The 26,578-nt window shown below is 41.7% G+C and overlaps 2 protein-coding genes across 6 annotated transcripts in view; one reads left to right on the top strand and one right to left on the bottom strand.

Moving 5' to 3' along the window:
• The window catches only part of FEZ2 (fasciculation and elongation protein zeta 2), a 59,439-nt gene extending 47,977 nt beyond the window's left edge, over positions 1 to 11,462 (top strand). For 2 of the 3 annotated variants that reach the window (XM_044925821.2, XM_006056850.4), the window contains exons 6-9: positions 711 to 791; positions 2,987 to 3,062; positions 7,647 to 7,712; positions 10,522 to 11,462. In XM_044925821.2, coding sequence (XP_044781756.2) covers positions 711 to 791; positions 2,987 to 3,062; positions 7,647 to 7,712; positions 10,522 to 10,538 — 240 coding nt within the window. In that variant the 3' untranslated portion in view covers positions 10,539 to 11,462. The remainder of the gene's footprint in view (positions 1 to 710; positions 792 to 2,986; positions 3,063 to 7,646; positions 7,713 to 10,521) is intronic. The other variant, XM_006056851.4, reaches the window with a different exon arrangement.
• A 1,126-nt stretch (positions 11,463 to 12,588) lies between these two features.
• CRIM1 (cysteine rich transmembrane BMP regulator 1) overlaps positions 12,589 to 26,578 on the bottom strand; it is a 206,598-nt gene continuing 192,608 nt past the window's right edge. For all 3 annotated transcript variants that reach the window (XM_006056852.4, XM_006056853.4, XM_006056855.4), the window contains 3 exons: positions 19,168 to 19,287; positions 16,389 to 16,576; positions 12,589 to 15,042 (listed from right to left, as the gene is read on the bottom strand). In XM_006056852.4, coding sequence (XP_006056914.3) covers positions 14,866 to 15,042; positions 16,389 to 16,576; positions 19,168 to 19,287 — 485 coding nt within the window. In that variant the 3' untranslated portion in view covers positions 12,589 to 14,865. The remainder of the gene's footprint in view (positions 15,043 to 16,388; positions 16,577 to 19,167; positions 19,288 to 26,578) is intronic.

The following is a 26,578-nucleotide window of genomic DNA, read 5'->3' as shown; positions in this document are numbered from 1 at the left end:
GAGGTTGCTGGGAGAAAGAAGCGAGAATTGTTTTCTAGAAACAGAATGGAAAAGTTGGTGGAAATCTTAGGGGGCTGTGCTGGCATGTGGGATCCACTCTGCTCTCCAGGAAGAGAGAGCATATGCGTTCCTCCAGTTCGCATTTTCTGCACCAAGGCAGTGGCAGGTGGCTTGCAGAGTGAGTGGGAAGCCATAACCAATGCTCTGAGTAACAGCGTTTCCATTTGCCAAATGTTATGTTACTCTTCTCCAGGCCTATAGTAGAAATATGCAAACTTAGACTGAAAATATGCATACTGTTAGTGTTAAGTTTTCAGACTTTTGAAAAAATATAGGTAAACAATATCAAAAGGTATCTTTAAAGTCATGTGGCAAATTTTGCATAAAACAAATACCTGTACAACTTACAGAGTTTGTATTGGAGCAAATTTATTGATCAGCTACTTTAGGACATATCTTCACACATATAGTAGCATAAACATAGTTGCTTTTGCATTTGACTTGCAAAGAAATGAAAGCAAAAGCATTTTAAAACAGCATGGTTTTGTCTGCTTTATCTGAATGAGTTGGTGGCGTTTTCTAAATGAGTTGGTGGCGTTTTCTAACTGCTTGCCTCTCGGGCACTTAAGTCATCGTGGTACGTTCTTACTAATAGTCTCTGAACTTCTTTCCCTGTCCTTTTCTTCCGGGCCGTTTATCGCTGCCTTTAGCGCTTCAGCATGGAAGGGATCTCAAATGTCATTCAGAATGGCCTCCGCCACACCTTTGGAAATTCAGGTGGAGAGAAACAGGTGCTCAGTTATCCTTATTTTCCTCATTCTCTGCTTTTTCATTCGCTGTGTAAGTTAAGGTCCTGAAAGCTGGCAGTCTTACTAATTTACTAAGACTATTGCTTAAAAGAGAGAAATGAAAGTTCATTACATTTACAGCCTTGATAAAGCATAGTATTTCCCTTTAGGAAAAAGCGTTTTTCAAATTGGACAATAAATGCATTCTTAATACATGTTTTAGAGCTCTATTTTTCACTCTTACTTTTAAACAAGTAGATATGAATGTATTGATTTAATGAATTGCATGCGTAGAATATATAGTTGTGAAAATAACTAAACTAGAATATGCTACTGTAATTCTGAACGTTTAAGAAACAAGATCTCATCGGGGGAAGGAAAGCCAGATGTTGGTATCATTGAGACTATAGTTCTAGGTCAAACTGTCTAGAATTTACCTACTTTTAAATGAAATTCATTTGTTTTTAAGATGTATCATGTGGCCAGTCAACTCCATTGTCCCCTGAATGAGGCATGAGAGATTATTAGTATAAAATCACACATGGATATAAATACATAGTAAAATGTGTAATGTTATTTATAGTGTTAGTTATATTAGCTTTTTTTTTTAATATAATGACTTAAGGAATGTCACGAGCGTAGGAAACACATCTATATTGAGTGTGCTTAGTATTACCTTTCACAATTGAAACCTTCACATTAAAAAGAAAACTCTTCTTTACTTCATAAGTGAAGATTGGGAAAGTCTGCCGAGTATATATAGCTCGTAGGCCGTTTATCAGAGTAAGGCATTTGAGCCTAGGCTTTTACCGCAGATAGTTGTTTTGCTCAAGAAGAGAAATAACCAACTTTAAATAATTCTTCACACTGGCAATTGCAATTCAGAAGTGGGCTCCATTAAGGGATGGTTGATTTTTTTTTTTAATTCTAATGCCTCTCACCTCTCAAACTCACAAAATAGCAGAATACCTTCCAAACTGACCCAGCATGTGGGAGTGGGGCAGGAAGGCCTGAAAGTGTGGTCAGACAGCAGGCATGCCACATATGGCTTCCTGGTCCTCCTTCAAGTGGACTTGCATGCTATTAGTGATGTCCCAGAAGGACATGTTTCTGGCTCCCTGTGTATTCTTTACAAAGAAACGTTTTCGGTTATACAACTGGGCATCACCTTGCAGAGGCCTACACCAAAAAGATGGTGGAAATTAAGTTTCTTAAATATTGACTAATTCATTGTAAGCCGTTATTGTTAAGCAGTTCTATTTTGTTTTTTGATTATGCATGGGATAAAATTGCTCAAAGCGGATTAGGAATATAGCCAAGAGTCAGGACTGGGGCTAAATATTGGGTGCACCTGGAGATTCCAAGTTAAAAAAAACAAACTAGTAGATCTCTAGATAAACACATGCAAAATACATTGAGCTATACATTTTTTTTGGTGGAGTGGTCAGAAGAGAATCTGGACAATAATTTTTAGATTATGCTTTCATGGGACATAGCTACAGAACATTAGTGATACTTGTGAGCCTTATAGTAGAGAAGCAGAGAGTTTGTCTCGATATCAGACATGAATTTTCATTATTCATTAGGCCCATTTCTCCTTTTTCACTTTTCTCTTTTCCTTTAATACCTTTATGCATTTATAACTACTTACACAATAATTTAAAATAACAGTAATACATCTCTAAAGTTACTTGAGTTTTTTCTTTTTTAGCTTTTGGAGAAAGCTGGTATGCGTTTTTAAAATTGTCAAGTTACCCATGTGACTGTATTGTTCAACCAGGAAAAAATGGTCTGAAACAGAATCATTTAACTGCTGGGAACTATTTTGTTATGCAGAATGGTTATGTAGTTGTGTTTAAATTACCATTTCAAAACTGTGTTGAAATATGCAAGGAGAATGTTAGATAAGACTTCACTTTAACAATGAACAAATTGGGCAGATCACCCTCCCACGCCTCCTTCTGTGAAATTTTCAGTAACTGAAAGGAGAGAAAGTAGATATTTATATAAACAATGGGCTTGTATGAAATAGAGGTGGGCAAAAAAAATGAGCTCTGGCTGAGATAGTAAGATACCTGTGTTCATTGTTAAAGTGGCTCATGTTTCATGTTATAAAACAAACCTTCTAGTAACTATATCACATTTTTACAGAGAAGGGAATGCAGATTCAAGTGACTTTTTTTTTTTTAACTTGGCAGTACTTGACAACAGTCATTCCTTATGAGAAAAAAAATGGACCGCCATCTGTTGAAGATCTTCAGATATTAACAAAAAGTAAGCAAAGATGAAATTAAACTGTTACCTTATTTACTTTTGCTGATTCTGAACACTTATTTTAATTGTTGCTGCTGTTTTATTTTGTCAGTTTAGGGTAGCATATGATGGATCTCATCATTATTCTTTCGAGAAGGAAAACGTAAATGGCTGTGACATCAAATCCAACTCTCACTCTAGAGCTGATTTGTATTTTTCCTGTTTTTCTTATTTTATTTTTTAACTTTATAATATTGTATTGGTTTTGCCATATATCAAAATGAATCCGCCACAGGTACACATGTGTTCCCCATCCTGAGCCCTCCTCCCTCCTCCCTCCCCATACCATCCCTCTGGGTCGTCCCAGTGCGCCAGCCCCAAACATCCAGTATCATGCATCGAACTTGGACTGGTGACTTGTTTCATATATGACATTATACATGTTTCAATGCCATTCTCCCAAATCATCCCACCCTCTCCCTCTCCCACAGAGTCCAAAAGACTGTTCTATATATCAGTGTCTCTTTTGCTGTCTCATATACAGGGTTATTGTTACCATCTTTCTAAATTCCATATATATGCGTTAGTATACTGTATTGGTATTTTTCTTTCTGGCTTACTTCACTCTGTATAATAGGCTCCAGTTTCATCCACCTCATTAGAACTGATTCAAATGTATTCTTTTTAATGGCTGAGTAATACTCCATTGTGTATATGTACCACCGCTTTCTTATCCATTCATCTGCTGATGGACATCTAGGTTGCTTCCATGTCCTGGCTATTATAAACAGTGCTGCGATGAACATTGGGGTACACGTGTCTCTTTCCCTTCTGGTTTCCTCAGTGTGTATGCCCAGCAGTGGGATTGCTGGATCATAAGGCAGCTCTATTTCCAGTTTTTTAAGGAATCTCCACACTGTTCTCCATAGTGGCTGTACTAGTTTGCATTCCCACCAACAGTGTAAGAGGGTTCCCTTTTCTCCACACCCTCTCCAGCATTTATTGCTTGTAGACATTTGGATCGCAGCCATTCTGACTGGCGTGAAATGGTACCTCATAGTGGTTTTGATTTGCATTTCTCTGATAATGAGTGATGTTGAGCATCTTTTCATGTGTTTGTTAGCCATCTGTATGTCTTCTTTGGAGAAATGTCTATTTAGTTCTTTGGCCCATTTTTTGATTGGGTCATTTATTTTTCTGGAATTGAGCTGTAGGAGTTGCTTATATATTTTTGAGATTAACTCTTTGTTAGTTGCTTCATTTGCTATTATTTTCTCCCATTCTGAAGGCTGTCTTTTCACCTTGCTTATAGTTTCCTTTGATGTGCAGAAGCTTTTAAGGTTAATTAGGTCCCATTTGTTTATTTTTGCTTTGATTTCCAGTATTCTGGGAGGTGGGTCATAGAGGATCCTGCTGTGATGTATGTCGGAGAGTGTTTTGCCTATGTTCTCCTCTAGGAGTTTTATAGTTTCTGGTCTTACGTTGAGATCTTTAATCCATTTTGAGTTTATTTTTGTGTATGGTGTTAGAAAGTGTTCTAGTTTCATTCTTTTACAAGTGGTTGACCAGATTTCCCAGCACCACTTGTTAAAGAGATTGTCTTTAATCCATTGTATATTCTTGCCTCCTTTGTCAAAGATAAGGTGTCCATAGGTGCGTGGATTTATCTCTGGGCTTTCTATTTTGTCTTTATATTTCTTTATATATTCTGTCTCTATATTTCTGTCTTTGTGCCAGTACCATACTGTCTTGATGACTGTGGCTTTGTAGTAGAGCCTGAAGTCAGGCAGGTTGATTCCTCCAGTTCCATTTTTCTTTCTCAAGATTGCTTTGGCTATTCGAGGTTTTTTGTATTTCCATACAAATTGTGAAATTATTTGTTCTAGCTCTGTGAAGAATTTTGAAACATTTACAAGCTGAACTTTTTGGGGAAAAAAATGTAACTTAATTTTCCATCACCTCTGGTATATTTAAGAATATTCAGTAAAATAAGTGCTTCATGGATCTTATATTAATATGACTGACAGTATCTCAGTAGGAAAGACTTAGAAGTGCAGCCTGAAACACTCCTTTCTTAGGAATGCAGAGACAAAGGTAGGTAGTTACAGGTAGAAAATAAATTGATAATAATATTTTAAGTACTTATTCACTAAGCAAGCATTTACTGAAGGCCTACCCTGGGCCATGCTGTTCTGGGCACTTGAGATACTACAGTGAACAAAGCAGACAAAAATACTCCACCTTCAATGGGCTTGCATTTTTAAAAATAATTTGTTAGACTTAAGAGACATTCAATATAATGTGTATCTATAATAGCTATAAATGAGCCCTAAATTCTGGTTCTGTCCCTGTTATTTACAGGCATTTCGGTTGGTCACGGTGAAAAATTAGGATTAACATATTTGCTCTATTTACCTCATAGTAAATAGATTAATGGACTTCCCTGGTGGCTTAGGCGGTAAAGTGTCTGTCTACAATGCGGGAGACCTGGGTTTGATCCCTGGGTCGGGAAGATCCCCTGGAGAAGGAATAGTTTGGTACAAGTCAATCACTTGGCCTTGTTTTTCTTGAAAGGATTGAATTTGCTCACCTGTTAGGTTTTTCTAATCATAAATGTTTGTGGTGACTGTAAATTAAAGAGGGAGCCATACGAGAGAACAGCACAGGAGTGGGTATTAATGGTGATCTGGATTTGGAACTTGGGGCTATGGAGGCATAGGTAGAGGGACCTTGAGGAAAGAAGTGTGTTATTTGCAAGCAGCCTGCCTGCCAACTGGAAGCTTTTTTTTTTTTTTTTAATAGAATTAATGAATTTTTTATTGGAATTTTAGGATTGGCATATTCTTTCCTTTGAACAAAACTTCAGAACATTTCAAGCTTATGTGATGCCAGTCTGTCTAAAAGAATTCACGGATTAAGTGGGTGCCCAGTCCTCTATGTTTCAGGAAGAAGTTACAAGTGTCCAAGGCCACGTAGCAGGGACTCCCTGGTGGTCCAGTGGTTAAGACTCTGTGCTTCCACTAGGAGAGTGGCTAATTACAGAGCCACCTCTTGTAATTCCCAGTCTATTGTGCTTTTTAATAATGCTGGCTTTTGGTGTGTGATTTTATGTAGAACTGAAAACAAATCTAAAATATGATTGAAAACAGAAATACTGAACATAAGTATTTCTCTAAGAAGGGAACAGAAATACTGCCAGGAACTGCTGAGGAATCTCAACTTCTCAGATCAAGGACAAGCACATACTTGGCCAAACCAAAGTCTACATAATTCCCACATCAAAATGCCCTAGGCAGGGAGTCTTAGACGATGTCTTTGTAGACTGACACAACTTGGCATTTGGGGTGAGCGAGAGTATGTACAGTGTGTGAATGAGTATCCAAGTTAATATACTGTATACTATATCAGTATAGTAGATGGAAGGATGATCTTTACTATGAACGTTTAAAAGAGTTTGTCTTTTGAAAATTTTGGGGAGAATCTGAGCCTCTGCCATTCCTACCTGTAGATATACTGCAGGGGAAGCCCTGTGGAGACAGTCAGCGTTTAGATATGTAGCCTTCCTCATAAGAGCTATTGGAGGTGAAATAATAGCTATAATAAGAATTAGAACATTGTTAGTTATGATGGTAATGACGGTCATGCTTACATAGTGTGTATTATGTGCCAGACACTACTTGAAGCCCTTCATGTCTAAATTGGTAACTTCATACTCACAATAACCCTGGCAGACAAGTCTAATTATTATTGTCCCTTCACAGATGAGGAGCTGGGTGGTTAAGTCACTAGCTCACAGTCCCACTGCTAGGAAGTGGCTGAGCCAGGCTTTAAACCCAGGAAGGCTGACCTGGCAGCTGCACTGGGCTGCCTTGTCATACGTCTGGGGGAGAACAGGGAGGATGCTCTGGAGAGAGTTTGAGTTGGCAGTCACTGTGAAAGGACAGTATTCTTCTTGGGTTTATCCGAACCCAGGTGGTCTAGATGCTTTTTAACCACTATAATAGTATCTGTGTCTTCTATTATGTCTTTGCTTAGAGATCAAATTGTCAAGGATTCTCTTTAGAATAAGGCTGACTCACCCAGGTCCCTCTGGCATTTTAAGGAGCAGGCAGCCTGGCAGGGTGCTGGCTTGATGGAAGTCTGTTCTTCATTTTATTCTTTTCTTTAAAAGTTTCTGAGAAGGCTGACAGATAATGCTCCTTGGAGAGTGCCTCTAACTCTTCATTTTTCTAAGAGTTTCTCCAGCTCATGAGACCTCAGCACCGAGGTTCTCCTTCCCAGAGCTCATAGAAGTGCACATTTTGGTAACTTGCTTGCCAGTATTTATGAAGACAAAACTGAGCCTCTGTGTAATAAACCCTTTCCTGCCTCACTGTTTAGAAATTTTAAATCAAGGAAATAGCTCTCAGGTAGCTGTAATATTCTTACCTGAATGAGGACTTATTCAGCTATAATAAATTCTTGTCCCTTTGCAGTTTTAGTTTTTCACCCAGAAGATAATCAATTTGCATGAATTGGTTATACCGTGTAATTAAGACTAAGGCTAGAATGATAGAGATTGTCTGAATTTGAAATCATTGTTTTCTTTCTCCTTTTATTTTACAGTTCTCCGTGCCATGAAAGAGGATAGTGAAAAAGTTCCAAGCTTGTTAACAGACTATATACTGAAAGGTGAGTTTTTTTCTTTTTTTTTTTTAAGCTTTTTCATATTGGGGTAAAAAGGTGAGTTTTAGAATAGTATATGTGCAGTAGTTGGGAAGTTTTGATTAGTCAATAAATGTATCATCTTGCTAATAGATTGAAAAGTAACTTCTAAATGTGCAACTTTTCTTTATTGTCTTTTACAGCATGAGGATAGATATGTAACTTACTTATGCTCCCAACATAAAAAAGCATGGTTATATAAAATTTAGTTTTTATTTGAGGTCCTGGGCTGGAAATAATTTTCACAGCTAAATTATAAACATCGAGGAAGGCAGTGGAGGAAATATTATGGAGATATTGCCATAATTATGTGAGTCTTGGGTGTTGACACTGGGAGGATTTGAGAAAGGTGCCTCTGCTGTCTTGGGGACAATAGAAGGAGAAGGACAGATGAAAGCCAGTTAACCATCTCAAAGGGACTGGACAGGATAGGATAAGGGACAAGGGAAGCAGGGAGAAAGAGAAAAAGAATGAATGTGCACAAACTGAGGGCAGGGAAGAATGAGCCGTAGATCTTAGGAAAGATCAGGACCACATAGGATGGGAACAGTGATGAGGCAAAGAAGATTGTGTGAGACTTCAATGACATTACCTACTTTGCTGAGGAAAGAACAAAATTTGGATAATAGAGGGACTGAAGATCTTACTTAATTCTAGGCAAAGCTAATACTTTTGAATGAAATTATTTCTTTGAAAGCACCAGTTTTTCAGGTAACAGGTTTTCAGGGCAGCATAGGATGCACCCTATAGTACTTGGTCCAAGCTGGAGAGCAGTCCTCTCCTCTGGTCACACTTTTCTTCTCTGGGTTCTCGCTCTTCTCCATCAGGAGATGCTAACTGAACAGAAGTTTTGAGATCTGTGAGATGTTCAGTAACTCAGATGGGACTGTTCCTCAATCACAGCTTGATATAGGAGGAGCTAGCACAAAGTGAATAGTACATAGGTATCACGGGTTAACGGGGGTAGGAAAGACGAACTTGACATGGTCGTGTTATTAAGTAAGCCGTGTTTTCTGATGGAGGGCTTTCTCTTCCTGTTGCATCCTCAATTTTCTGAAAACAAAGCCTGAGCTCCGTCTGCTTTTGTGTTGTGCTAGCACTGGCATGAAAGCTGATCGTTCTGAGGCTTGTTCTTTATAGACGTGACTCAGGAATGAGATGCACATAAAGAACATGTCTTAAGTTTCAACTGGAGTGGGTTGCTAGGGTACTGCCATGAGAGCCAGGGATAGAGCCAGCTTCCCAAACACTCTCTATTTTATCATCAGACTTCATGGGAGAATTGTATGACCCAGAGAGCAGAGTGCTCTTGGGCGGGGGGGCGGGGAAGTGATTTTTGCTTTTTTCCCTGAAAACCCAGGACTGTACCTGTGACCCTGCCCTCCCTCAAGCTTCCCCTCTGCCCCACTGCCCCCTGTCCCGGTGACCCAGGTGCCCCCCCACCTGCCAGCCCACCTCTAGGTAAAGTGTACCAGCTGCTGACAAGCTGCTTGTGTGCATGTGTTGTGGTCTTGGCTTTGTATTGTAAGGACTGGGTGGAGAAGAAGCTGGGGTTCAGGCTAAGGAGTGACTCGATAGCCCAAGAAAATGAAGAGAGGAGGGTAACACACTCAGAAATGTTCACGTGCTTGGGAAGGTGAGGATAGAAGGCGATTCAAAATGCTCTTTTCCACCCCTTCTGGAAATCCACAGCTAGTGATTTCTCTTCCTTGGGGATCAGTAGAACACTTTACCAGGGAAGGGGGTATTGTTCAGGGGAGAACTCTTCATCCCTCTTCTGGGTGGGACTTTCTCCTTGTTTTTAACACCGGTGACTATGGGTTGCGTGTGTATGTGTTTGTGTGTGAGTCGCTTGGCCATGTATGTTTAAGGGAAAACTCTTCATCCCCTTTCTTGGTGCGACTTTCTCCTTGTTTTTAACGCTGGTGACTATGGGTTGCATGTGTGTGTTAGTCGCTTTGTCGTGTCAGACTCTTTGTGACCCCATGGACTGTAGCCCACCGGGCGCCTCTGTCCATGGGGATTCTCCAGGCAAGAATACTGGAGTGGGTTGCCATGCCCTCCTCCAGGGGATCTTCCTGACCCGGGGATCAAACCCACGTCTCTTATATCCCCTGCATTGGCAGGTGGGTTCTTTACCCATAGCCACCTGGGAAGCCTGGCTGCCTACATATACCACCTTAATTTCAATCCGAAGGTGACAAGTGAAAGAAGGTAGAAAAGTGGCCTCATTTGACCTAAGATGGGGTGGGTGCTGTATGGACTATTAAGCTTCTCTTTCTCACCACTGCTTAATCACGCCACTGCAGCCTGCTCTATCCCAGCCCTCAACAGCTGTAGCAAAGGCTAGTGTAGCTCTGGCTGCCACTGTGCTGACCCAGGATAGGAGGCGCGCTGTGCAGAAACTTGCTTCCTTCTCTGGCTTCGCCAGTGAGCTGTCTGCTGTGTTACAAGCCTCCACAAGGCTGTTACAGGCTTGTTATCTCTAAGTGGCACCCTGAGAGACATGACCTCTTGGCATCTCATTTCTGGACAAATCTAATCTGTGTGTCTTGAGAAAACTTTTTGTTGTTGGGTATAACCTTTGATACCTTTAAAAAAAAATGCTAGTATAGATACGTATCAATGTTTAATTTTGTTTAATGGTGTTTTTTATATACATATAGAATGTATATAAAATGCATATACATATAAATGTATATAACTATATATATACATCTTATGTGTACAAAATATGCATTTCTATTCAAGTTTTTTTTTCTTCTTCCTCCTCTAGTTCTGTGTCCTACATAGGGCAGCATCACTTCAGGAACAGCTTTATCCTTCGTGGGCAACAAGCTACAATTCCTATAGCATTATTCTGAAAGCTGGCTACTTTTACCTTCCTGCTATTGAAAACTCAGGACACTTGAACTTGGGTTTGTGATTCAGTATTACTAGATCATGCCTGCTCTAATTCTTTGTATCTTGAACTGAGAGAACCATGGCACTATTTTGGATTCTAGTTTTTTTGTTAAATACTAACAATTCTGAGCTCTTCCCCAGCTCTGCAGAGTAAGGGGAGTGGTGTTCAGTGTGCACACGCAGCTGTATTTTTCATTAACGGACAGAACGTCTGAGTTTTTACGGCTTTCTAGATCTAAACTGCACTCACTCAAGAACTAGATTAAAGCATTGAGACATTTATACTATAGCTGTTCTTCGGTGATGGCAAGAACCAACACTGATTTTTTTTTTTAAGAGAACTGTCAGTATAAACATTACCTACCAGTATTGTCCAGAGAGACTGAAACCTGGGGTTTTTGGAAAAAGGGAAACCATAATATACATTATCTTGGCTCAATACTTTGTCAAGATCAAAACACCTGGAGATGGTCGATTTTAGGGCTTGCTGCGTGTCTCACCATTGTTCAAGTTTTAACCATTAAGCTGACATTCACTTTCAGAATCTTGTATTGTTTAACTTTCGAGGTTTCCATGTTCCATTTTACATGTCTGTGAAGAAGTGTCCTTAAAAGGAATTGGTGTCTTTTAAGGTGCTTAAACCGTATGCTGCAGCGGTGCCTGCCCCTGTTACTATCGTATTGTATTCACGCCTGTGTTTTCCTAAAGCACTAATTCTAGGAACAGCTACTCATGGATCCATCCCTAGTTATGAAACACCTTTGCCAGTTCCAATCAAGTCAATTCCATTGAATAAATGTTGGAAAAAAAGTAGCATACGTTTGAGAATTCTGTTTTTTTTTTTTAAACTTTTCTTTGCTTGCTCTTCCACACACTGTCTTATTACAGAGCGTGAGCTGGTGAAGTCTTGATTAGCCTCATGCTAAGTTGGGGTGGGGGGGTGGGGAGAGGGGCATTTTTCAGATAGTGATAAGCTACTGTGGAATGACAGAAGTCTCGTCTTTTCCTGGGTCTGTGAAACATTCCTGACAGCCTCTTCCCAGCACCAACATGAATGTAAGTAGAGTCTTATTAGCCATTGGACTTTGCAGATCCCACTTAAAACATCATCTGTTGAGTGTACAGAGCCCACTGTGTTCCTCACTCTGCTCAGTAAAACATGAAGACGGCAACAGTCAGTTTGGAGTTTGATGCCAGCAGAGCATGTCAGCCTTTCTCTAGGGCTATGTGGAAGTGGACATGGTTCCTTGTTTTATTCATGTCTTCATAGTGAATATGTGAACAATTTGTCCCATGCTCTTGGACTGATGAAGATTCTTACCAATAAAATTGTCATACAAGAGGACATAGTAAATGCAAAAGAGCTGTCTTCTGAAGCCACTCAACAATAGTTTATAGTTCCTTAAGTTGATGCATCTGAACTGTATGAAAAGAATGCTATTTTTTCCGATCAACTCAAAGTCCCTTTTTAATGAGGGTTCCCTGATTTTGCTTGGTAACCTCATTACTCCTCAGCAGTAAACCCTAGAGCTCCCACTGCAGCTCTTTTCCTACACAATGGATGACACTAATGATGAGACGGGCTATTTGGTGACTGACAACAGGTAGGTTTTAAATTTCCCTCACAGCAGCCTCCCTGGGCTGTACACTTAGCAGTGGGCATTGGGGTCCGGGGAGGCCCCTTTTTTTTCTCACAAGGATTCCTTGGGAAAGGCCTGCCTTCTGAGCAAAACAATGGGGCTGTTTGTGATGCTGGAGATTCATGGAACTGGCAACCTTAAAATAAAAGGATGAGTCATCATCTTTCACATCTCAGACAGAATCTTTCTGAAAGCGACATCATGTGATTTGGATTCAAAGTGTTTATTTGCTGCCAAGAATCAAGTTGCAGGTAATCCTCTTACAGCCTTGTTTTTTGAAGAAAACTGTAGAACTACAGTGCACGCCAAGCGCCATGTATCTATTTTATTCTTCAGGAAATTATGTTTTTCTTTTACAGAGCACAACAGGAACCAAAGTAAAGAGTAATAGATACAGCACTCAGGATAAATCAAATCTTTAAAATAATAATAAAAAAAATTTACACCTTGTCCTATATCCTGTTAGTATTTTCATAATATGGCCATGATTGAAAAAAACAAAAAGCAAGCATTTACAATTTTTTGATAGACTTTTTATGCCAGGAATGGTTAATTGTCAACAAAAATTTATACTAATCAGGCTGATGTAAATCTATTTTGGTAGCATATCATTAACAAATTTATTTTGGAGATAGATAAAAATATTGCCCCTTGATAATAAATCTTTTTTTTTCTTTGATGCAAACAGCTAGAACACCTTTTTCTTTTCCTTTTTTTTTTTTGATATTCTAAGACAAAAGAAATGGTTAATCTTCAGATTAATAAATTAGGTCATTATAATAATAAATTAATTTTTTTTAAAGTTCAGCAACCTCTGTCCAAGTATTTACAACAATACTTGAAAGTTCCTTTACAAAACAGAACACATTTTCTTTTCACATTAAGCATACTGGGTATCTGTGTCTTTCACAACAAGCATTTTTAAAAGAAAAATAAATCAATGCAACAAATGGGTAATTAGTATAAAAGTGCTAAGAGCTGTTTGAAAAGTTTAACACTATAGTATACAGTCAGTTATATCTGAGGCAAACTACAACAAACTTCCAGCTTCTTATGGACAATATTCCAGTAGTTGTTTCAAACAGTTGTTTGAAAGAAGAAAAAGAAATCCAGGAGCTGATTAGTGATGCAGCTAAAACTGCCATTGATGTCTCTGGCCAGTGAGCGAATTGAAAACCGAAAGCAAATCCAAATGAGGAAGAATTTAATAAAGGAATACCTTCTCCATGGCAGGTATGGGGCTGACTGCTCAAGGCGTGTGCATACACACACATACACTCACACTCACACACACATTTTTCTTCCCAATTAAACTGCAGGTAGAATGAGATTTTGTGTTAGTCAAAAATTTGTGATGGAATGCCTGTTTGTTTTTGTTCTGGTTAAAATCTCATAAAAATACATTCAACAGGAAAACATAAAATTGTATGTGTATAAATATATATGCATATATATATTATATACACACGCACACAAATACTTTTGTTTTTCTGAAGCATAAGAGTTACATAAATATTTCTATAATTGCTAGAGTTTAAAGAGGCATAATTTTTTTTTTTGAGCTTCAACCAAGGTGCTTGAATAATATACAATTAAAATGAAGTAGTTTCTATTTTGTAGATTCAGTATATAAGAAGGAAAAAAAAATATCCCCAAACAGTCTTTTTTTTTTTTTAAAAAAAGTTTCTTTTTAAGCTAGAGCTTCAACGAAAACTATGAACAACCAACAACAGAACAGAAGAAAGCGACAACAAGGAAGTGTAGCCCTGGAAATGCCTGGTGACCTCACCCTCTCCTCCTTCCTGCCACGTGACCGGCAGAAAAGCTCCAGTGCTCACATCAAGAAACGACTCGGGTCCTGATCATCTGCTGACTCTGCTAGGAACTGGTTGATTGGCTCGGAAGAAAAAAGAAAGCAGCAAAAAGTATAACCGTGTAGATCCTTAATCACCCGCTTTAGAGAAACGCGGCTACCCCACGCCTCCTGCTTCCCACTGCCTACTGCAGCTGTGACCGTATAGAAAAGAAGCGTGTGGCCTGAGGCCTGGGATGGCTATCAAAAGGGTCTGGTGCTCTTGTCTGGTAGTCTAAGGTGGTTACAGGCAGAAGGATTGCAAGGCCTGTTCTCCCGCTTGCTCAGGCCTGAGCTTTGCAGCAACCAGTGCAGTCTTCCAAGCAACAGGAAAAGATATCCTCTGGGCCACTGGACTGGACTTCTCCCCGAGCCGAGCTGACCAACTGTGTCTTTCCACCACCACCCCCCCCCACCCATTCTCCCAGACTCACTGTCCCCGCCCCCAAGTTTCTCTACAGCTATATTATAAGCAAATACATCTTAGCAACTTTGAAACCTTTGGTTCTAAGACACCACTTGGTCAGTGATCTTGAGGAGGAGTGGGAATGCTTGCTCTGCATGCCGCCGCCGACAGAGCCCAGCCCAGGAAGTCCTCAGCGCTGTACATCAAGTCACAATCCAACACAATCCACTAAGCAAGTGCACGAATTCGAGTTTACTTTTTAAAAAGCAGACTGAGTCGTTTTTCTGTCTTTCAGAACCTCGTTGGCGCCGCCTGTCTTCACACTGTTTGGTAGAAATTGTCTGCCTGTAGGTGGTTCTGTTTCTGCATGCTGTAGAAGCCACTGAATCTCGCGTCTGGTTCCGCGATTCTCAGCATTCTCTGGGAACTGTCCACCTGGACCCGGGTTCCTTTCTTGCAGTCCACAGATACCAGCTGATTATTTAAAGAAGAAGGCTATTTCATAGGAGGAGGGGGAAAAAAACCATAAAGAATTAGCTGCTTTATGTATCTTGAATCAACAGATATCTAGGCCTCATTCAAGTGAGATAACAGCATCACAGTACGTGGATGAGCAGACTACATGGGGTAACAGCCTGTTCTTTTTGGGGGGGGGGGCGTGGGGCATGCCGCATGGTACACGGGATCTTAGTTCCATGATCAGGGATTGAACCTGTGCCTCCTGTAGTGGAAACAGAGAACTTTTAACCACTGAACTGCTGGGGAAGTCTTACCAACTATACTGGGATACTGAAAAACTGTGTTTAAAGGTAAAATACCAATAAATTATGTCAAACGAGGAGATAAAGGCACTGAGAAAATACTGAAGTGACATAATTATTTTCAAATCCTTGAAGTACAGATCAGTCCTTAAGAGAGTTGAAGGATGAATGGAAGGTACCAGGTAAGCAGCTGTTAAGATAAATGGACCATTTTGAATCACTCAGGCTATAGAATGAGCATCCCGGTTTGGGCCAGTCCCTCTGTCTCCAGCCACAGGCTTTCCCCAGCTCTGCAGGTGGGGACTGTCCTCTACAGCCCTGTATCCAACCCAGAGGCAATTCGCGTATTTGTCGGAAAAAATCAGAGGCAGGCTATTCCATCTGATAAATTTTCTGTGAAAGGGTTATCTGGATGATAAGATGTCATACAACCTTAAGAACTGAAAACAGCCTTTTTTCCTTGAGTAAATGAATTACTTCCTACTTTTTAAAACAGGCAGATTGAAGCCCTTTGTACTGACAGCAAATACATGTTTTCTCCACCCTGTCTCGTATTATTTCACACAATGTCTCCGTCTGTCGCTGCCCTTCTCCTCTCTGCTTGCCTTTGACGTGTTTCCCTGTCCTTTGGACTTCTGTACATCTTCATGAGCTTTCATCTCCTCTTTCCCTCTTCTGAGTGTTGCCTCCTACCCTTGTGACCTTCTACCCTCAGTCATCTATTTTGATAGATGATTGAGAAATACCAAGTGATCAAGTTTTAATCTCTAATATAAACAACAATGACTTAAACAAATACCCCTGGATTGATTCCTATTTGAAAACTTTAAATTCAGGAAATTGGACTTGTGAAAATGGTCGGGTTCGTTAACCGATGGATGATGGAGAATTCATTCAGTGACTGATCTAGCCCCAGGCAAGTACTATATATCTGATCACTACAGCCTGATGTACATTTGAGGCCATGAACAGCAGAGTAAAATTTGGCTGGTAGAGCAGATATCCAGCAATTAAGGAAACACAAGCATGGAGGCTTTCCTAGTTTGATTGTTTAAGAGGTTGAAACTGTCAGGACAATACCTTAGTTGGTGTTCGATACCAGCAAAGCAGTGGTATCCACTGTTTCTTCTGATTGATGAACAGGAATGCTATTATGATAGAGAGGCCTATTATTATGGGAACCACAACCGAGGCAATGGAGTCCACTGAAGAATCTTCTGAGTTCAGCCTGGTATTATCTCTGTAATCTATCTGGGGGTGACCCATGTCTAGGAGAAAAAAAATATTACATGCATTACCTAAACCAGAATTTTTAAGGATTATCTTAATTACACTGCAAATAGAGATCAGTGGCTTGGTTTTATTGCTTCCCAGTACTTTAAGGCTAAAACATGATTAAAGTCTAATGTGGATCCAAAGAGCTCTTACGAAAGGGCAGAACTCTTAGGATGGATGTAAAAAAGGAAATATTAGCTTGAGAAGTTTTAATAACTGGGCAGGATGATACTGATTCTAGCTAGTCAAGAAAATAAGATTCTTATGTAGACTTTAAAAATGACTTAAAAATATTTTGATTAATGTTAACCTTTATGGTCCTTCTAAGATTCTGAAACAGAAACATCAGCTTTCCTCCCTGCTTATTTATATTAGTAAACAGGAGGCGAGAAAAGTACATGCGTCTACTTAGTGTAATAGATAAGACTAATTAGTGCACTTGTAAAAACCAAGCCAGGATCAAAAGCTTGGTCTGTTGGTTGATATTTCAGTTTACTGAGCTCTAAGCAAAAAACCCTTACTTTTCGTAAACAGTAAAAATTAACTGGGCCTGTTAGATCATTTTCCTGTATAAGGGACATTTAATTTTGCTCTTATAAACGATGGGTCTTTTTGTTCTTTTAAATCACCATTCTTTAACAAGGTAAATACACAGCAATCAGGGGCGCTCTGAAAATGTCCTTATTTTGTTTGAAGTAAACCGCTGTTGTCAGGACCAGGTTAGTGAAAGACGTGGCACACATACAATCAAAAGGACCTGATTCTGAACTGTTTTGAAGACTCAGCTCATGAAGCAGCACGGCTTTGTGATGTTAATACTGTCTTTAATTTAAAACTCAGATTTTTATTAATATACTTCTGTTTATTTGTGGGGGGATGGAAAGAAGAGACCCTTCCTAGTCATTTTAGCCACCATAGATGGTAATACTTTATAGGGGGTGGAAAAAAAAGCAAACGTATTTATCAGCATCAAAAAAATGCAAAAAAGATAAACATCTATTGATGAATTCAGGGTGCAAATATATAATGAAGAATGAACTTTTAGCTTCCCACAATATAAATGATATTGGAAGTGTTTTTAGGAATATATAAGATTAAAAAGTAAATTGAGGCTTGGGGAAAGAAAAATGAAGCTTCAATTGAGATCTTTAAAAAAAAAAAATTAGTCTTTAAATTGTTTTACGCCCTAAAAGCAGGCCATAAAATTTAGCTTTAAGCTTTCTAGCAGCCAAAGCCAAAATGGAAACAAGCATCATCAATAAGATTCACACTGTCTTTAAGATGAAAACAAAGCAGCTGCTTAGGGGAAGCATAGATTTCCTTGGTACCAACGCACAAGATTTCTCCTAAGAGTCTTTATAGCACAAAGTGAAGTCGCTCAGTCGTGTCTGACTCTTTGTGACCCGCGGACTGTAGCCCACCAAACTCCTCCGTCCATGGGATTCTCCAGGCAAGAATACTGGAGTGGGTTGCCATTTCCTTCTCCACTTTATAGCACAACTACTATGTAACTCAGAGTCCTCAACATAATAAGGAAGGGCTATTCTTGTGGCCCAAACTCAGCACCCAGAGCAGTATGTGGCACCAAGCAGGCACTGATATTTACTGACTGAATGACTGTACACATAATTGGGAGGCACCTTTCAGTCAGCAATTATATAAGGAGCCAAAACATGGGTCCAGGAATTTGGCTCTCTGGTCATCTGGCTGGATCCAAGCATAACACTTACACAACATCTAAAGTAAGCCATCATTAATCTCTCAAGTGATGAATTAGTTTCTTCCAAAAGAAATAACAAAAACTGTCTCAACAATGATTTTGAAAATGTCCTTGGAGTAGACAGGAGGCAGTACTGAGTCATAGCTAAGAGCAAGCTTACACTATTTTGATCAAGAGACCTACTTCTAGATGGAAGGTTAAGACTGACAGGAACTTGGCCCTGCTTTGCCACTTAGCTGCTGAGAGGCAGAATAACATCTCTATTGCACACAACTAAAAGGACAGAGCAAGAAAAAAAGAAGCATGGAAAAGCCTGATGAGTGGGAAAACCAACATATCAGTAATAAACTGAACTCTCAGAGTGAAAACTGCCCGGAGGCAGAGGGCAATCTTAATGCATAAATGCTTGATAGAGGGTCCACAGGGGCAGGTGAATAATTTATTATTACTCTGCTTACAAAGTTTATTCACATACATACATTTGAGAGATGGCTTAGAAATTCCAGATACCAAGCTTTTATGACCAGGAACATATTTCTTTCCATCATCACTAAGTCTCTGAGCATGTGGGGCCGGAAAAGAGGCATTTTATCTGCAGACTTACTTCATCATCCCAGGCTGTTAAATATGTTACAGCCAAGCATGTCTTTCCTGGACTGGTTGTTTGAGATTACTTGGACATGTGATTTAATAGGTTACTCAAAAGAAGTTTTGAAAATTAAAAAAAAAAAAAAAAGTAAATCATACACATGACAGATTTGAGAGAAGTGAAAAGTGATGAGAGAGTAAGAACTCAGCTTCCACTGTGCTTTAACTGAGCACCTGCAGTGAAATAAACTGGTATCTGCTGACTTTGGCACTCACCTCTGGGGAGATGGATAATGTCGTTTTCACTAGGTGTGGGCCACAGGGGGACCTCCATGTCGATCTCCCGATGATTTGTCTTCTCAATGGGTATATTGGTTGGTTCTGGGACATACATTTCTAAAAAGAAGGGAACATTTTTTTTGGTAAGAGATGATTAGAGGGGAGCGCCTTATTGACTTATGTCTCCTCAACCCAGGTAGACAGTGCATTCAGTTCACTACAACACAATACAACATGTCCTGAGACACAAAAGATCCAGTTTCTGCAGACATCATTAATGCCTGAGAGTCACTCCCTTTGCAGGGGTGGGAAACATGTCTTACAGCCATTTTAAAAGGGGGAGAAGAAGTTTACTCCTCCACCAAACTCAAAAGCTCTGCTTTTTCCTAACAAATGCTGCTGACTACAGATTTGTGCAAGCTGATAGGCACTGGCTGAAATGAAAGGATTTCTTTTACTTTCCATCAGCTAAATTATACTTTAATAACTGTTGCTCTTTAATCCATGAGTGTTGAATCATTTATATGAAATATGTCACAGGAAGTGAAAAAGTTAAAGCGCCTTCATTCTTTATTCATTTCCCCTTCACTCTGTTCCCCTCAAAAGGAATGGACGTCAGCAGACCTCATAAGGTGCTGCCTGATTTAAGTCTTACATGTCTGCTCTGTTACTCCTGGAACCATGTAGACTGGAAACTGAACTTGAGTAAATATGTTTATATTATCTAACTCAACCATACAGACACTTTGATCAACAAGATACTACAACATGAAACAAAACCGAGAATAATGATACATTTGTTAACCCAAATATCAGGAATATATTCCTAACTTCATCTGGCTAACAATAATTAGCCAACTTTTTAAAGAAATAATTCTTAAGAACCTCTTTTTCCAATATATGACAACAGAAATCTGCATCAAACACTTTTCTTGGCCAAGTCCTGCCATATTATTAACTGATTTTTATAATAAGGTTACCCAACATTGGCAATACTAAATACTAATAAACAGCCTTGTGCTGTGCTGTGCTTAGTTACTCAGTCTTGTGTCTGAGTTTTTGTGAACCTATGGACTGTAGCCTGCCAGGCTCCTCTGTTGATGGGATTCTCCAGGCAAGAATACTGGAGTGGGTTGCCGTGCTCTCCAGGGGATCTTCCCAACCCAGGGACTGAACCCAAGTCCCTGGCATTGCAGGCAGATTCTTTACCATCTGAGCCACCAGGGAAGCCCAATAAACAGCCTTATTTAGACCAAAATAAAATACATGAAATATGTTTTTATAAGTTAGAATATTTCTCTCTGCTTAGAGTGATCGATGGCTATCCCAAAGTTACCAGTCTTTCAAGAAGTGAACCTTAAAAAAGACCGATTTGAGACAGTGAAAAGTGACAGAGAAGAGAGTATGAACTCAACTTCCACTGTGCATTAACTGCCCAAGGTTATGCATCCAGGAACGGCAGAGCCAGGCTTCAAATGCAGTCCTGTGAATCCAAAGCCCAGGTCTTCCTACTGTCCCCAGGAATAAAGTCACTTTGGCTTTAACTTTCTTAATTAAATTTCAAGACCTCCCCAGTAGCTCAGTGGTAAAGAGTCTGCAAGGCAATGCAGGAGGCGCAGGAGCAATGGGCTCGATCCCTGGGTTGGGAAGATCCCCTGGAGGAGGGCGCGGCAACTCACTCCACTCTTCTTGCCTGGACAGAGGAGCATGGCAGGCTACTGTATATGGGGTCACAAAGTGTCAGATACGATTGAAGCAACTTAGCATGCATGTACTCAGACACGGCAAGAACTACTCACTCTTAAGAGTTTTGAGTGGTTCAACAACTCACTGAAATAAAAAAGAGAGTTTACGGAAAACATTTTCATTTACAGAAGCACAGGCCTGAGTATCAACTAGTGATTCCAAACTTTTCTATCATATCTGAGTCACCCGAGGCCTTATAAAACCTGCTCACAGGTCCTAATTTGGTAGGTCCGGACTGGACCTGATTTGGTGGTTCTAGGCTGTATGTGGGGATGGTGTTTAGCTTGCCCACTGAGACATCTTGAAATACGATATGAATTTCCTGGAGGAATTTGGGAAGAAAGCCCGTTGACATTTACATGACATCTTTGCTATGGTGTCTTGAGCCCCTGCCCTGCCTGGTCCAACACACAGCCTTGAGCTGCCTTATCACCCCAGGGGCTGCCCTGCCACTGACCTGCAGCTGCCTCAGGAGAGAGGGCTATCAGGAGAGCCACGCGGAAAACCTGTGAATGTCAGCAGCTAGTGTCAGACTTTATTTTTCGGGGCTCCAAAATCACTGCAGATGGTGACTGCAGCCATGAAATTAAAAGATGCTTACTCCTTAGAAGAAAAGTTATGACCAACCTAAATAGCATATTGAAAAGCAGAGACATTACTTTGCCAACAAAGGTCCGTCTAGTCAAGGCTATGGTTTTTCCTGTGGTCATGTATGGATGTGAGAGGTCTGTGAAGAAGGCTGAGCGCCAAAGAATTGATGCTTTTGAACTGTGGTGTTGGAGAAGACTCTTGAGAGTCCCATGGACTGTAAGGGGATCCAACCAGTCCATTCTGGAGGAGATCAGCCCTGGGATTTCTTTGGAAAGAATGATGCTAAAGCTGAAACTCCAGTACTTTGGCCACCTCATGCGAAGAGTTGACTCATTGGAAAAGACTCTGATGCTGGGAGGGATTGGGGGCAGGAGGAGAAGGGGATGACAGAGGATGAGATGGCTGGATGGCATCACTGACTCGATGGACCTGAGTCTGAGTGAACTCCGGGAGTTGGTGATGGACAGGGAGGCCTGGCGTGCTGCGATTCATGGGGTCGCAAAGAGTCGGACACGACTGAGCGACTGAACTGAACTGATCTGAAGTAGCAAAGACTTCTGCAGAGTTCCCCAGGGCTGGGGTCAGCTCAGAGCCTTCCTGGGTGACAGCAGCAGAGAGAAGCAACTTTGAAATTCCTGTGCCTCCTTCCTGCCTGGAGGTAGATTTCAGTGAAACCTTCCACACCACACAGGCTTGACAGCGTGCGTTCTCTTCCCCCAGGTGCTTAGAAAGGCTCTACCTTGCGATGGCTGGGAATGTTGGAAGGATCTGCCCAGGATGGAGGAGGACTGTTTTACTCTGTGGTTACTTAATGACCATCATTCAACCAACATTTCATCAAAACTTCCTACGTGGCAGGCACTGGGCTAAGTCTGGGGCACACAGTCGCGATCAAGACCAATTCTGCCCTCATGGGCCTCCCGTGATGAGTTCCATCTCCCCACTGGGCAGCTCACAGCCTGTCCTCTGGATCAATCTGCTCTGCTAAACTCAGTTCAGCTCTGATTAAAATCCACCCATACCACCTCTTCTATCACCAAATATTCAAAGCTCAGTTCAGAGCTCTTGGGTCTAAGGGGAGAGGGTCATTTCCTTTAATGTGAATTTAAGACATAAGCCACCTCTGAGCATTTTTGCTAAAAAGGATAAATCTTTCCAAAAAAAAAAAAATGCTTGGAGAAACAAAAAGAAGTGTGGGTGCTGCTGTTTCTATGCCGAGACAGAGGCCTGCCACGGCCAGAAACTGCAACAACCCCAACTCTCAGACAGAACCCTTCTGACATTTACTGCAACAGCCCTTTATAAAGCTGCTGGCCTTGTCGATGACAGAGGAGTGACACACACCTTCCCCTGGCCAGAGGCACAGATCACAGCACTTGGTCACAATTAAGAATTACAACTGGGGTCCAGTTTGCTCTGAACTTCAGAGGAACCTAAGACAACTTAGTGGCGACATATTTTAAATTCAGATGCACTGACCTGGCCCATTGTAAGATTCACCTTCCTTAAAATGTCTGTTTCTGGAATATGGGGCAGGGTGCTTGGGACTTGCAAGGTGAGGACACCACTTTTGTGGGGATGGAACTCCAGGTTAACCCAGGTCCAGGACTCCCAGGTCTTCTGCTAATGAGCTGTGTGGCTTTGGATCATTTGCTTAACTTTTCTGACCTTCAGTTTTCTATAAAATGGGACAAGTATTGACTAGCAAACCAGTTCACAAGTCTTTTACTTTTATCCAGAGGTGGCAAAAGGAAGAAATGCTTGGTAAGGGCAGGGCTATTCAGAATGTCAGCTGATGTGTGCAGGGGCCAAAGCCAAATAGCCTGAACCATCTGGGGGAGAAGTGGCCACCTGAAACTTCACAGAGAGACCACGAGAAATTGGGACAGGAGCCCAGGCTTCCTGGCAGGCCACACTTAGTCAAACGTGAAGTGGCAGAGCTCAACTGACTACAAAATGTGTGGAGATAAAATGGAAAAATGAGTCATCAGTAATACATCAGAAGCAGAAAGGGGAGTTAACAGAAATTAAGTTCCAATCCAACGGTGCACGCTGACAGAGAAGTCACTGGAGAAATCTCTAGTTGTGAACAGATGCCAGTGAAACCTGCATTCCCTCTTCTATCACACTCACAGTCGAGGAGACTGGACCTACCTCTATTACTGCCACCATCACCTGAACTCGGGTCCTCCCATCACACACCTGGGACGTCTATAAGGCAAGTCACAGCTGTCCTGGCCCCGGGTCTCTCCTGGCTTCAGTTCCTCCTGCAGACCCTGTGAGGCTCCCCAGAGCACCTCCACGATCTTGTGTCTCATCTGTTTAAAAAGGAGCCTCCCGAGAAGGATAAAGGACAAAATCTACGTCTCTGAATATTAAAGCCCTAAACATCTTGACCAAAGCTGTCTCCTCTGTCCTTACCTCCTGCTACTAGAACTCCCTATTCCAGGGGCATCTGGACTCCGTCTCAGGGTCTTTGGTCAGGTGACTCTTTCAGTCCGATGAAGAGAACCCACCTGTCCTTCAAGGCCCAGCTCAGTCCTTCTTCAAGTGAAAGCTGCCCAGACAGACCCCTCTACTGCACAGGAAAATCCTGTCTGTGAATTGAGCACCGGGGTCTGTAGCTGAGATGTGGCGTGCTCCAGACAACACCGTGGAGATGTCGTCTCTGGTTCACCACCCACCCCTTCTTTCGAAACCATCGAAGCAGACTTGGCTGCCACCACTGTAGGGAAATGGCTCGTCAAAATGATGGCTGACGCTAAATGCACCATGGTCAGTCCCGACTTCTCACCTGACGTCACCCACCCCACTTCCCCAATCCTTTCTCCAGGTGGCTCTCAGGTCACAGCTCTTGGTGTCTTCCCAGGCGGCAGGGGCTCCTTTTCTGTTTTCTCTCCCCGACCTGCCCAGATCCCCAAAGTGGAGGGTTCTTGGGCTCAGTTCCAGACTCCCTTTTCTTCTCTATCTCCACTCACTTCTTGGGTGACCTCGTCCAGTCTCAAGGCTTAAAAACCTCCCATCTATGACAATGTTCAAGTTTATAGAAACATTTCCTATCTCTCTCCTGAGCTCTAGATAGTCACTGTCTATTCACTGCCTCCACTCAGGTGTCCAATGGAGATTTCAAACTAAACAAATGCCCAAACAAACTGATTTTACACCAGAGTTGCAACTCCATGCTTTAGTGAAAAACATTACAATTGTTCATGGTGTCTCTCCTCTTCCTCTCACTCCTCACATTGTGTTCAAATCCTATGGAATCTACGCTTTTACTAGAATCAGAACCCGGCCACTTCTCCCACCTCACATCCACTGCCCTGGTCTCGGCTTCCACTTCTGCAAGAAACATTCCATCATTGCTCCACTCAAAACCCTCCAGAGTTTCTATCTTACCTCAATAAAATTCTAAAATTGCTCATGAAATCTCATATTTTGGTGCATGGCTACTTCTCTGCTTGCTTCTGGTTACCCTCCCTGCTCAAGGGGTCCCACCCACACAGCCTCCCTGTCTCTCTCCGCGCATCCATGGCATATTCCCACCCACCGGGCTCTCATCCTGCTTATGTGCAGAGGTTCTCCCCTAACCCATGATTCCTGCCATCCTTCTGGGTCCCTTATAAATGTCATGCAATCTGTGAGGGTTCCTGGATCGTCCAAACACCCTGCCCCTTCTGCCCAGCTGCCCCCGCCCCACCCAGGGCTGGCTGCGAGTCGCTCCGCGGCCCGTGTCCTCATCGTGCGTCTGTTCCCTGTTTGCTGCCTGTGTCTCCCTAAGAAAACCTCAGTTCTGTGTGGATGGGGACTTGCTGGATTCACTGTTTGTCTTCCCCAGGCCTCAAGCAGTGCTTACTTGAGCAGGCATGAAATGAATCTTGGTTCAATAAATAAGATCAAGTTTTACCATTTAGATCATTAAAAGCATATTACTAGGGAAACTGGTATGAAACTTGGGAATCAGGTGAAACGTACTAGATAAAGCAACTTGGATGGGAAATACATTTCTCCTCATACTTCTCATGCAAAACACTTGCAGATTGTTTCTCCAATGTGCACATCTATCGATACAACATGGAAGCGACCTTCTGACCCTTGATCTACATCATAAACAAGGCCAAGGGGACTAAACCATGAAAAGCACCCAACGGAGGGATCTGAAAAGGGCTCAGTCTCCTGACCCTTTTTAAGTATCCCCTTCTTTTTAGGGGATAAATAGACATTTTTAGAATTGTCTTGCTTACACAGCACCTAAACAAAAGGCAAACCTGTGCTGAGCTCAATGAAACCCTTGAGATTTAACTGACTGTCCCATTTTACAAGTGTGCGGCATTGATGCCCTTCTAAGCTGCTGTGATCTCTAGCCCACTGTGCTGCACGGAGCCAGAGTCTCCAATGCAATGCTACAAGGAAACACAGAATCTGGGTGAAGATGCAGGGGCTCTCGCCTTCCTAAGGAGCTCCCTGGGCTCCTAGAGAGAGCGCTCTCTTCAGTCTGTGTGGTCTGGACTGCCTGCGCGGTCTGTGTGTCCAGGGCTTTCGATCTGAAACACTGCCCAGACGCTGTCTTGACAAGGGCTCAGGCCCTGCATTGCTGGGATGAGGGGCAGAAAACAAAGGAGCTGTTTTGGCAGGGAATCCAGAAGGCCTGGGGGAGGATCTGGGCAGCTGAGGGGGGCTTAGGTTTAAACTGGGAGGTGGATTACTGGGCTGATGTGAACAGTGGGATGTGGAAACAGATGTAGACAAGTGATCCATCTGCAACAGCCAGCTGGGGGTGTGCCCTGTGGTTCCTGTCCTCGGTGGGAAGAGATGGAAAGTTCAGGGCAGACAGCCTGGGACTGCCAGAACTGATGCACTAAAGAGACTGGGCCAGGATCGTATTCTTTAAATGAAGCTCTTCCATTTTGGTTTTGGTAGACAGTCACCTTAGAAGAGCTGTCGAGTGTATCCCCTACTGTGTCTGATCATGGACCTTTGTCACGAGGCTCAGCCAACACTGCCCTCAAACTGTGCTGCTCGGATACGGCAGATGTCATTAATATGCACGAGGGTATACCCATCAGGCCCGCCA

The sequence above is a fragment of the Bubalus bubalis genome, chromosome 12, assembly GCF_019923935.1.
Source record: "Bubalus bubalis isolate 160015118507 breed Murrah chromosome 12, NDDB_SH_1, whole genome shotgun sequence".
NCBI lineage: Eukaryota > Metazoa > Chordata > Mammalia > Artiodactyla > Bovidae > Bubalus > Bubalus bubalis.
The sequence above is the reverse complement of the archived record's forward strand: the minus strand, read 5'-3'. Positions and strand labels throughout refer to the sequence as shown.